This window comes from Trematomus bernacchii, unplaced genomic scaffold (assembly GCF_902827165.1).
Source record: "Trematomus bernacchii unplaced genomic scaffold, fTreBer1.1, whole genome shotgun sequence".
NCBI lineage: Eukaryota > Metazoa > Chordata > Actinopteri > Perciformes > Nototheniidae > Trematomus > Trematomus bernacchii.
In genome coordinates this window covers 13473874-13487079 of record NW_022987648.1, presented here as the reverse complement: position 1 = coordinate 13487079, position 13206 = coordinate 13473874, and the positions used below count along the sequence as shown (strand labels likewise).

Below are 13206 nucleotides of genomic sequence, written 5' to 3'. Positions count from 1 at the left end.
CGGCTGCTCCGTTAGCTTCGGCCGGCGGCGGAGTCCGGCATTATAACTGGAGATCAAGGAATGCAGCGAAACGCAGACTTGGTTCGCCTGCAGCCCGCTGTAGTATTAGCTAAATAAATTATGTTGAACAAGGCTTATTAAGCTGAACATCGCCACAATTGTTCTGCTATGTATCGGTACTTATTTTATTTTATTAACATGTGAATGACAAGCATTAAAAATAACAACAAATAGCTCATTATCTTGCAGATTGTCTCGTTTGATTATGAATGTAACGTTTATATAGTGGAACTACACTGTTTTATCAAAACCAAAGTGCCACGCAGTAACTTGGTATGCATGTATTTGACATTTACCAACACAGACTATATAGAAATATTTGTAAAAGTTGTTCATGTGTTATTAAGTGAATATGGCATTAACCCTCCTGTTGTCTTCGGGTCAAATCTGACCGATTGACTACTTTCATCAATCATAACTTTTTTGTTTTACATTCGATTGCATTAAGGATTTATGATATCCTTCACAGTAGACATTTGAACATATAAAATTGCTGATCACCACTTTCATTGAATTTTGGATGATTTAGTCAACTTTGTAACACCTCCCTCCATGTCCCTCTGCAATTTCCTCCATCTTAGTTTAGCTGTCTGTCTCTCTCACACACACACACACACACACACACACACACACACACACACACACACACACACACACACACACACACACACACACACACACACACACAAGATGTGTTCCCCCCCCATTATGTGCCCATCCCCCCCTGACCTACACCTTGTCGTGGTGAGTGGGCTTTAAACTAAGACGGGTCATACTGAATAGTCTGTGCACACATTTTTAACATGTGATCTTTCTTTCATGTAGGACGCTTGAGGGAAGTTGCAACGCCTCGGCCAATGTGATGTCTTCCCCACGTGAAAGAGATTGAAGGCATAATTTATAACTTGAGACAATTTTCCAAAAATTATGACTTTTATTGGCTTAGGTAGTAATGGATTATATCTAACACGAATCAAGATCGTATAGAAAAAAAGGAAAGTGTAATCCTTAGTTACATAGGAAAAGATGTAATCGGATTAGTTTGACTTTTTTTAATAATAGGGAAACTCAGGATTACAATCTTATTCAAAACCTGAAAAGAGCATATAGTGTTTGTTGTAAAATGATCAGATGTTCTCTCTTCTCTGGAAGCGGTACTGTTCTGTAGGCTAATACTTTAATTGTGAATCTATACACCTACTGCCTGAATCAGCTTTATGTATATTATACATTTAAGTAAAAAAATCATATTAATATTTCTTCTCTCCTGTGTTTATTTGCATTGCATTTGATATTGAGGTAATCCAAAAGAAAAATAAAGTTATCAGGTTACAGTACATTACTTTTATATCTTGATACTCACATTAAGTTACTGGTTGCGTTTTTGGCAAGTAGCCCTCCCAACCCTGTACATAAGTTATATCATTTTAATTACTGATACAGTTGTTGCACATCTTTAATTTATTTTCTAGTGTACTTAAGTCGTACATTTTCAATGTGAAATAGATCGGATTAAATATAGAGTAAAAGCACAATCTTAAATTATACATTTATAATTTTCCTATGCTTATTGTTAATGTAGTGGTGTTATAAACAAAATGTTGTCGTAAAGGAAATTAAGATGTTTTTTATTTGTTGACAAAAGATTTAAAGTTGATGCTCACAACATGTGGGAACATTTATTGAGAAAAATGTTTCTATTGTAAAACAAATAATTATCTGCATACTGAACAATTTAGAAACTCTCTAAAAGGTATTATTTTCTGTGATGTTACGACCCTGTAGGGATTGTGGGTATTGCATTTCATAATTACATTCTATGGTATGCTTATGACATATTTGATGCCAAAATACATGGGATTAGGGGAGACCTTCTTGGTGTTTGCATTGTCACTGATAAATGACAAGGTAGTATTCATTGTCAAGATTTTGTGTTTTTAAACTTGGGACTCTTTTCAGACTGCTACGGCTTGGGAAAAGATTTGAGCCTTAATGTGTAATGTTTTCTGTATTGTATGGTTAGCTTATCCTTTCATTTGATAGTCAGATTTGGATGTGATAGCTAACATTTTCAGTAAGCAGTAGACAAAAGAAGTGAAAATATGAATGTGATTTATTTTAAATATTTACAGAATTATTTTAACAAATAAAATAACAAAAAACATAATAACAAATTAAAAAAAAAAGTTTGACAGACAGCCATGCCCAGCATGGGCCTGGAGAGCTACAGAGTCCATTGGGGGGAAGAGGGGGGGGTGGGATGTGGGGAAGAGGAAGAGCAGCCATGTTAACAGTGTTATGGCTACAGATGTAATATCTAACTCAACATTAGCCATGACAGTCTGGGCTTAGCAAGGGCCTTAGAAAACATACTCTAAAGGCCAAATCCAAAAACAGTGATACTGACATTTTAGCAGTTCACAGTCTTTGGAGATGGTCTTTCAGGCAATTGGCTAGTGACTTTAAAAAAATATCATTTCCCCTAGGGGTGAAATGAACTCTATCTCGCAAAAAAAGCCCAGGACTGTCATGTCTAATGTTGGAGTGGTCAACAATGGCACCATTTAGGCTATGAACAAAAGTAGCCATAACACTGTTAACAAACTTCCGGGCCTTGTCAATTTTGACAGGATTTGCACCAGCCCTCCATCGGCACCTCTGGTTGATCTGGGAGAGCATGATCTTCATGCCAGGGTGCCGATGGTGAAGCTGGTGCAGGTCCTCCTTCATCTGATTCACCAAGTGAACACTGGGCACATCCCCCAAGTCGTTGCCGCCACAGTGGATGAGGAGGACATCCGGGGCTGCTCTTCCTTGCAGGGAGTTGGAAAAGAAGGGGAGGAGACCTCTCCAGCGCAGTCCACCCCAACCGAACCAGCAGGCGCGAAGGTCGAGGCCAAGGTTGCTGCCGATGGTCTCTGTAGCTCTCTGGGCTCCACGCCGGACATAGCTGTCTCCGATTATCCATACAGTCACTATGGGAGGAAAATAAATGAGAGTAACAAATGCTTCAGATAATGAGGAATATCAAATTAAGTATAAAGGGTTGCTCATTTTGTTCCTTTGACAATAACATACAACATAACATATGAAATCACACCTGACGTATATATATATATATATGTATATAGATATAGATATAGTATGTTTGTGTGTAATGTCAACCATCTGAAGTCATGTAAAGTAAGCCAGGACCATCAACTTACAGGTTGTGGAGGAGGTTGCCATCTTTTTTTCTTAATGCTGAAAGAAATAAAAATGGTTTAATCAATATAAAAGCGCCTTTCTTTTTCTACAGTCATATTTAATTTATACTCTCACAGCGCTGTTGAAACAGTAACGTTGGATTAAATGTATATCCAATTGATGGTCAAAAAGTATAAATATGCAAATTTTGCATTTGTTAGCCCATGCATATTACACTGTTTATATTTGAATCATGGAGAAGCGTTTTTAAACTTGTATAGTGTAATATCAAGAACAGTTAAATCATAGGGAAAAGCTTTGTTTAATTCACAATACGCTAATTCCTTTACATACTGTATAGGCCACAGTTTATGGCTAATTCCATAGGCTAATTCACGCAACACTGGCCATATCTCTGCTAGTTTACAAAGTTGTTACAAATGACATTTATATTTGAAAAACGGTGAAGCACTTAAAAAACAATTGTATAGTGTAGGTTCAAGAACATTTAAATCAAAAGGACAAGTTTTGTAAAGTTACAGGGGATCTTACCTTCAGAACGCCAGGAACGAGGAGCAGTGACCGCAAGCTGGGTTGTTAGCTTAATACTGTGAGCATGTTAGCTTAGCTTCTTAGCCTGAGCTAGGTCTGGAACTTGACGGCCGTTGGCAGAAGGTCCCGCCCTGTCCCGCCTCGTCTCCGCCACGGCTCCGCCTCTTTGCCCTTATTTGGATCAGGATGTAGCAGGCGGGAGTTAGACTCTGACGCCACTGTCGAGCCGTTAGTGGCCGACTCCGCCTACTAAGGGCTTCTCGGCAACTCTGCAGAATCCTATGGGTGACGTCACGGACCCTACGTCCATTTATATATACAGTCTATGCTCGATACAAGCTTCACAAAAAACTTCCGGGATTACTCGACACACGTTCCGAAGCCTCGGCGCAATACGTAACATCACTAGAGTTCGGTGTCCTGTCCTCACACAACTCGTATTCATCCCGGTACCGGTACATTCGGTACAACTCTTTGCCCTCCAAAAATCCGCAGTTGAATACTGACAATTTCGGATTGATGTTAAATGTTGTACAATTCTTGTCTTTTGTGGTAAAAAAAATCATTGCAACTTGTTTTAATTCCAGCCGCTATGTATAATTTATTGCAGGAATCAGTCATGGCCAGGGGCGGACTGGGACTAAAATTCAGCCATGGAAACTGACCCAGTCCGGCCACATGAAATGTCAAATGTTAGAAATCCGCTGTTTATTATTTAAAGTTTTAAGTCCGATTCGCTCCTTTTTCCCTCTCTGTACACAGCTCCAGTTTGGGCATTGGCCTGTCATCAGATTTCATTTTTAGTTGCTGCTGTAGTAGCGGAAGTTTAGTAAAATTATTTTTTATGAAATAATCCAAATCTCGACCCTCCATAATTGCACTTGCTTCAGTTGCTTGCTACTTTTTAAGGGCGGTGATGACAGTTACAGTACAAACTGAAGTTGATGCGATTTGATTGGATTGTGAGGCATGACGTGAGCCTCATCTGATTGGTCAATCCCTCAATTTCTTTTCACCAAGGGAAGCCAATTTCGGCTAGCCTCCTCTCGCAACAGAGAGTGCAATCTACTGTTTCACCATAACATCTAGAGGGGCGCTGTTTCACTCTTTGTAAAATACTCAATGAGAATGGGGGAGAGATGGGCCGGCAGAATAATTACCGAAACTAAACGAAGTGTTTTTATTTATTTATTAAAATTATAACTACAATCCAAAAAAACAGGGGAAGCCTCGCTTCCCTTGGCCTCCAGGAGAAAACGCCACTGAGTTCAAGGGATAATTCTCACCCACCTCTTGCTCTTGCCCTGCACTTTTATTGCAGAGTTGAGCTGGTTCTTCCACCAGCTCAACTCTGTCCCTCATCATGAACGGAAAGGCTGGCTGTATATCTGAACTCGCGCCCTCATCATTCTCTTCATCATCTTGCACTTGTTCTAAGCTGCTGCTGATAGTGCTTGTAGCAGCGCTGCTGCCAAAAAGGTCTGTCAATTTGCGACATTTATATGCATCACCTGCGAGTGACTTCACCTTTTTTTCTCTTGCCTTCTCGGCCGCACCTTTTTCTTTTCGTTTTCTTTTATTTTTATCCATGTTTTTTCATTCTCTGTGAGTGTTTCTCAATTGCGAGTAAAGCTGCTTCAGAGCCACTATTTCAAGCATACTACGTCATCGAGTGCCGCCGAAGTACTGTTCCAATCTCCAGCATACTTGGAAATCTACCGAGCCCGGCGTACTCTGTTTGGAGAAATATCGAGGCTGCACATGAGTAGACTCCGCGGTCTTAAAATCCCCACAATGCTTTGCGCACGGACCAATTTCCCCAAATCTGTGGCGGAAGATGTAAGGCGGGGCCTCTCATATGACGCACACCTGCACACTTGCTAGCGTGTTCCACTCTTCCGGATGCCGCGGCCGCAAGGCATTGTGGGGCAGCATTTTCTCCTCTCCTTTCGGTTAGGGAGGTCCAGTGGTTCCTAAGCTAAAGGAGGTTATAAAGGAAGTTTGAAACCTCCTTTCCTTTCATTTAGAGAATTCGAACGGCACTTATCATGGCTGCCACTGAGGGACTTCCGGGTCATTTCACTCCGTTAGGAAGGTTCCTAAGCTAAATGGACTATTCGACCGCAACCTTCGTGTGGCCGGTCTTTTTTCTTCTTCGTGTGTGATTATTTGACAGATAAGAACCACACAACTGCATTAGCGGCCGTTGTCGCCCTCTGTCGGCCGTCAGCGCAACTTAAATGATGACTTTAAACAATTTTTTTTTAAAGGGCCTGCCGGCCGTCAACAGCCCTTGACGACCGGCCGTTCTGTGGTTCTCCAGATTCTACAGGCATGGCTGCAAATGGAAAGCAGACCTGTTATGAGGGCAGGATTCTCCAAAATTACCAGGTATACCTAGAACAGTCTGGACTGCACAAGCGCATTCTCCAGGGTGTTCACCACATCCTGCTGGGGGAATTTAAAAGGTAGGCCTACAGTACAAGAGATGTTCTATTAATTAGAGGTCTTAAGACTTTTCATTTGTTTGCAATCATTTTTACTGTAAATCATGTGTTGATGCAGAATTGGAGCCGGTAAAAGCAGTCTGGATGTTCTTGGTGTCGGAAGTGGTGGAGGTATGAGAAACGAGTTCTGTTGTAAAAACACAACATTTTCCTTTATGCCTCTCTCTCACACACACACTCACACACGGCTGTAATATATTTTTTATATTTTTGGAGCAAAAGAGTCAGTGTGTGATCTCAAATCTAAAGGCTGTCTGGTGGCCTCCAGGTGAGATGGACACCCAGATGTTGACTCTGCTGCAGTCCACATTCCCTGCTGTCCAGATCACTGCTGACATTGTGGAGGGCAGCTCAAAACTTACTGACAACTTCAAAGGTATTAACCATTTAGAGCGCTGCAAAATAAAATATATTTTTGGTACTTGTGGGTTATCTGTCGCCACTTTTTTAGTTTTTTTCAGACTGTAAATACACACTTTTTTTCCTTTGTTAAGACTCTATAAATAACTCCTAGGATGAATGATTTTGTTATTTTGAGAAATGAAAAAGTTAATGTGGAGGAGCCAGTTTACCGCTATTAAAAAGTGGCGACAGATAACCCACAAGTACCATATTTTTGTATCATTTCCTTCCACATGTGTCTTTGTCTCTTTCAGCGGATCATGCAAATACAATCCAAGTTATATATATTTGTTATAATTGTTATTTCTGTATAACTGTTAATTCAGCTCTAACAAATGTTTTTTGGCTATTTAACATTGCATGGTGATGGTTTAAAAACATTTGGGGAGACGCAGATCAATGATTTATTGTCATTGTGTCTTAGACTTCTCTCGAACATCTGTGCCCTCTGAATCAAGGCTTAAGTAATCAAGGGTTTATCACATAATGTTATAGGTTATCCATTTTATTGGCTTACTCATAACATTAAGTTTTGAATCATAAAACTAACTTCTGTGTCCTCAAAGCACTGTGGGCAATTGTGGAAGTTAATGGATTGCTAGCAACTATACCTGTTGTTCTGATGCACTGTATACGTTACATATCTTGCAATTATATTGTCTGCTTTGTTTTTGTATGTCCAATTTATAGCTTTGGTAGCAAAGACCGCCAACCTTCAGAATATCTCCTTTGCTTGGCATTTGATGAACAGTGAAGACTATGAGAGGCAAGTCAAAGCAAAAGGAGACATGAAGACATTTGACTTCATACACATGATTCAGGTAAAATAACTTTTTAAGATTTTTTGATTCTTTTTTAAATTGAAATGATTATTTTTAGCGTTCCCTTTCAGGTCTTCGTGTCCATGCATTGAGAGCAAATAAGCATGACCTTTTCTGCTGAAAAAAAAGTGTTTAGCAATCAGCAGTGTATAGTCTGACATATTTGTCCTAGACATGAAAACACAGACTGTGTACTTGCATGGATGCAAGCTTTAATTGAAAAGGTTAGATTTTCCCATAATGCTCTCCTTCACAGATGATCTACTATGTGGATAACCTCGCCGACACCATCAAGTTCTACCACAGCCTGCTGAAGAACAATGGCAGGCTTATGATCATCGTGGCAGCCAGTAAGAAGTGATGTGTTGAGTATTGTTGAGGCTTCTGGATAAGATCATTAATGACCATGAATCCCTCTTGACTGTAATACAATTTGAAATGGTAACCATTATTAGCAATCTACAGTATTTCTTCTGCCATTAATGTATTTTTTTAATCTCAAACCGTCCAGCTAACTGTGGCAGTGACACCCTGTGGAAGGCTTACAAGAAGGAGCTCTGGGTAGACTCCATCACAGATTGGCGCTCATCAGAGGACGTTATCGCCTGTCTAAAGAGCCTGGGTCTAAAATACGAGGAGCACGCCATTCCCAATGCCTTCGACATCTCTGAGTGCTTCAATCCAAACAGTCAGATCGGAGAACATCTGCTTAATTTCATAACATCCAAAGATCACTTCTACCAGTCCTTCACCCCAGAGATCAGAGCGGGCATGTTGGACGTTCTCAGGACCAAGTGCAGCACTGAAAAAGAGGGCGGGGTATTCTACAACATCAAAAAAAAAGAAATACCGTTTTTAATGACACAAAACCAATTTTCCTCAGACTGCCTCTACTGGACAGTAGAGGCAGTTGCAGTGACGACTGAATCACTAACTGGACAGAAGGAGCAGGTGCAGGAAAAGGCCGGATCAGGTTCCTGGATAGTTGTGCCATGTGTACCGCACTGCCAACTGGTCAGGCGGGGCAGTTGTTTATTAAGAAAGGATCCTTATGTTTATTTCAAGACGACAGACTTGATGAAAATGTTTAACTTGCACTTATAATAAGTGATGAGTTCTAAGAGAACGCTTTTGCCCTACTTGAGGTCAATTCAGGGGATAGAGTACAGTACGTGCACCATTGCACCACGGCAAGTTCAGTCATACCATGCCAAAAAGATAAGGCAAACAAAGACGTGCATCTTTCTCTCTTTCTCACACACACACACACACACACACACACACACACACACACACACACACACACACACACACACACACACACACACACACACACACACACACACACACACACACACACACACACACACACACACACTTACTTTTGACCTGAATTAGTTTGGCAGGTTGATCTGAAATTAGCTTTGAATGTTGCCACAGAGAATACACTAACTAAACATTTGAAACCATTTTCTGAGGATGTCTATGATTCTCTTCCACTAATGATAAGGATAATTTCCTAGTAGTCACTGGAATCTTCACTGAACAGCAATCTGACCGCACAGCTGCAGTTTGCTCTGGTGCGCATGCAAAGTTCATCCCTCAAGAGTTACGTAACACATGTTTTTTGAGGACAGCCTGTGGGAGGGGAAAACTCTGCAGCCTTAAAGTGGGGAACAATTCACTCTCTGTTCTCCTTTCCTGCACACTCAAGGTATCTGTTTAATACTTGACAAATACTGCTTATCATAGTGAATCAGAGATTGTTTTTCTATGCATGCTTCAATCATTAATGTTTGATTTGCAACCGCTTTTTGTTATACATTGCAGGAATCAGTCATGGCTGCAGAAGCAAAGCAGACTTGTTATGAAGGAAACTGCGTCCAAAGCTTTCAGTTCTACCTAGAACACTCTGGAGAGCATGAGGCTATCATGCAGTGTGTTCACAATGTCCTGCCTGGAGAATTTCAAAGGTAGGCTACTACATGAAAGGAGTGCTGCATTAAAAGAAAAATGTTGTTCACCTATTAACTAATAACTCACTCAGTAGAGGTTGTGGCTGCCTTTTGAAGACAAAGGGATCATTTAGATCATTTTCATTCAATAACTTTTCTCAAAGTTTGGTATGTTTTCGTTCAAAGAGAGATAAGGTTGCTTGTCATTTCATTGAGCAAAGCTTGCATATTTCAACAGTAAAACAACAAATGTTTTCGTCCAAAGTCAATGTTTTTTTAGGACAAGTGCCCAATTTCTATGTCCAAACAACCCTGATAACAGTGAAGTGGGTGGGTGCCACCGCAGTGAAGTTAGTTCTAGGTTGGATATTTGACAGACACTCACCAACAGCGTGTTCCTACTCTGTCTCACATCCTTGTCCATACGAGTCACTCTTAACCACAGGGATTAATTTAGTAATCATCAATACATGTCTGTTTGAATGACACAAAACCAATGTCTTTTTCAATACCTCCCTGCTAACTTAATCAATATTTTAATAGGAGATAAAACATTTTTCAATAGCTTTTTCCATCTATTGTTAGCCAATGACTTAACATCAATCCAGCATTGTATTACTACACTGGAAAAGAAATAGGTTTTTGGTACAATTTTGTATGAATATTTTAATAAACAAATACTGTAAGCAGGTTTTCATAGGTATTTAGGCTTTTGCTGCCCCAACACTTAATGCTTAGACAAATAAGAATTAGAACTAGAATGTCTTAAAAGTAACAGTGCGTTCCATCTCTGATTGGAGGGATTTGTTCATTTCAACTTTTCATTTATTTACGGTTTAAATTGTAATTTACAATTGCATCCTTAAGCTGAGTGTCTCTTTTCCACCTGTCATGTGTTGATGCAGAATTGGAGCAGGCAAAAGCAGTCTGGATGTTCTAGGTGTTGGAAGCGGTGGAGGTATGTGATGAATCACAGCAGCTCAGATACTAACTAGTGTGTGATCACAAAGTGCAAGAGTACAAGGGATGCATTACAGTGTGATTACAGCATCTTTATTTAACATATTTAAATAATCTTTCAAATGTACAACCTTTTCAGAATGAATTCTACTCTTTTAATTAAGTTACTCCACTGTAGCAAGAAAACACTTTCTGGGCACACATCATGAGAGAGTTTTCTAATGAAAGACGTTAACTCAGTCAGGCTTCTGAGGTCCTATATTAACCTCATACAGCATATTTATTTATTTATTTATTTTTACAGGAAAGTTGAATTAATCCCCTTTCACGTACATGGCTTTAAACTAATAATCTAAAATGTGTCTGGAATGTTACATAATATTATTTTAATTCAAAGCTACTGTATGTCATTAATGTTGGTGGATGATTGTTTCAAAGAGAAGCAGCATGATTTAAAAGTCTAAAGACTACCTGTTTTCCTCCAGGTGAGATGGACTCCCAGATGCTGACTCTGCTGCAGTCCACATTCCCTGCTGTCCCGATCTCTGCTGACATTGTGGAGGGCAGCTCCAAACTTACTGACAACTTCAAAGGTATTAACCATTCAGAACTCAACACAATGAAAAAGTATAATTGTATCTGTTCATTACTTTCTTCTTACTCTTATTGTATGTAGTTTTTAGGTCATGGCTCACATTTTCATAAACTCTAACAAATGTGTCTGCATCTCTGTTTTTTAGCGTCGGTAGCAAAGATCGCTAACCTTCAGAAGATCCCCTTTGGTTGGTATATCATGCACAGTGAGGACTATGAGAAGCAAGTCAAAGCTAAAGGAGACGTGAAGAAATTTGACTTCATACACATGATTCAGGTATATGACTTTGATTCTCGGTCATTAAATCTAAAAAGTTTAAATTACAAAACCATTTTCGCTTTGACTAACTTATAGCTTCTATGCTTAACATGTTATCCTCGGTTACCCCCTGAAAGGCAGGTAGACTAAAGAGTAATGTAAACTGCTGGTATATTGCCAGTGTCTCAACTATCCAATGAGATTTTTTTAGACCCCCCCCCCCACTCAATTATCTCTTGCTGCTTAAATTCATCGGGGAGCAAATCAGCATAGCACTTTCTGCCAAAGTATAATGTTAGGTGCTATTAATAGTCTTACATACTGTATAACATGATGCAAACCTCAATTGTAAAGGTCAGTTTTAAGGTTCCCCACAACTCTGTCCTTCACAGATGATCTACTATGTTGATAACCTCGCCGGCACCATAAAGTTCTTCCAAAGTCTGCTGAAGAACAATGGCAGGCTTATGATCATCATTGAAGCAGGTAACTCAAGAAACAATTGCAATTCAATACTGCTTCTTTTCCAACGTTTTTCATATCTGTGTCCAACCAGACATTCAACGATGCACATTCTTAATTTACCCTAAAGAATATCCTCTTTGTGGTTGTTTGTGTTGAGGACTGTTGAAGCTACCTTCTTGCCTAATATATGAGATCCTAAAATGACCAAGAGTATCTTTTGACAGCAACATCTATGTTTTGTTGTGTAACAATATGTTTCTTCTGAAATGAATGTACTATGTATATCTCATGCTATCCAGCTAACAGTGGCTGGGACACCCTGTGGAAGACCTACAAGAAGGATCTCTGTGTCGACGCCATCACAGAGTATCGCTCTTCCGGAGAGATTATTGCCTGCTTGAAAAGCCTTGGTCTGAAATACGATGAACACACCATTCCCAACTCCTTCGACATCTCTGAGTGCTTCACTCCGAGCAGCCAGCTTGGACAACGTCTGCTGAATTTCATGACGGCCAAAGATCACTTCGACCAGTCCTTCACCCCAGAGATCAGAGCAGGCATGTTGGACCTTCTCAGGAACAAGTGCAGCACTGAAAAAGATGGCAAAGTTTTGTTCAACAGTACTCTTAAATGCATTCTTGTTCATGCTTGAGTATGTCATATGGAAAAAAATACAATCAAATTAACATTTTTGCATTGACTTTACCCTGCCATTTGATTAAATAAGCAGGGATTTGTCTAACATTAAGTTGACCATTTAGAGTAGTTTTCAATCTCTTTAGCTTATATTTACCAAACTGACTCTGTATGTGCACCAAAATCCTCAATAAAAACATTACACGAAGTAGCTATTGAGTCATCAAGTTCACTTCCACCTTACTGAAATAGTAGATGTATTCTATAACATATCAAGACAGTCATCATTCGAGAATGGACAATTAGCTAAATCCAGTAGCATAACGTACATTTGACTAACCCTGGAAATATGTTACGGTAATGTTTACCCTTTTTTTAACAATGCACTACAAACATGGAACATTTTATATTTTGTTCCCTTGAATAACATCATTATATAAAACAATACTTATTAATATCCACAATATGGGTTTGTGTTTGTCTGACAGTTGCCACAGACAGAACTGAAATCCTTGAAAGGAAAATTCACAAATCTGAATTTCTAATATTCTCATAAAATATTAATAAGGATGATTCTATTAAATGCATCTATGATCTGAATCTGACAGCACAGCTCGGCTTTGCTCTTTTTTTATACAAATGTTATACCTCAAGAGTAACCTAAAATATGTTTATGAGGACAGCCAACCAGCCAATGGGAGGGGAGAGAATCCAACCCATTTTCCATATCAAAAATAACTTGCAAAACAGGAAGTAGGTGGCACCACAGTGAAGTGAGTCTTAGTTTGGCTATCAAACAGACATTTACT

The 13206-nt window shown here is 39.5% G+C and overlaps 2 protein-coding genes across 2 annotated transcripts; both read left to right on the top strand.

Moving 5' to 3' along the window:
- The first annotated feature begins 6132 nt into the window (after positions 1-6132).
- Positions 6133-9254, top strand: LOC117485888 (histamine N-methyltransferase-like). Its single transcript, XM_034134588.1, has 7 exons — positions 6133-6266; positions 6364-6416; positions 6574-6681; positions 7398-7528; positions 7785-7878; positions 8040-8542; positions 9243-9254. The coding sequence occupies exons 1-7, from the start codon at positions 6133-6135 to the stop codon at positions 9252-9254; spliced, it is 1035 nt and encodes a 344-aa protein (XP_033990479.1).
- Positions 9086-12608, top strand: LOC117485991 (histamine N-methyltransferase A-like). The gene is made up of 7 exons (XM_034134711.1): positions 9086-9242; positions 9359-9501; positions 10389-10441; positions 10929-11036; positions 11184-11314; positions 11689-11782; positions 12061-12608. Exons 2-7 carry the CDS (start codon positions 9368-9370, stop codon positions 12411-12413), a joined length of 873 nt encoding a protein of 290 aa, XP_033990602.1. The 5' UTR covers positions 9086-9242; positions 9359-9367; the 3' UTR covers positions 12414-12608.
- The last annotated feature ends 598 nt before the right edge of the window (positions 12609-13206 follow it).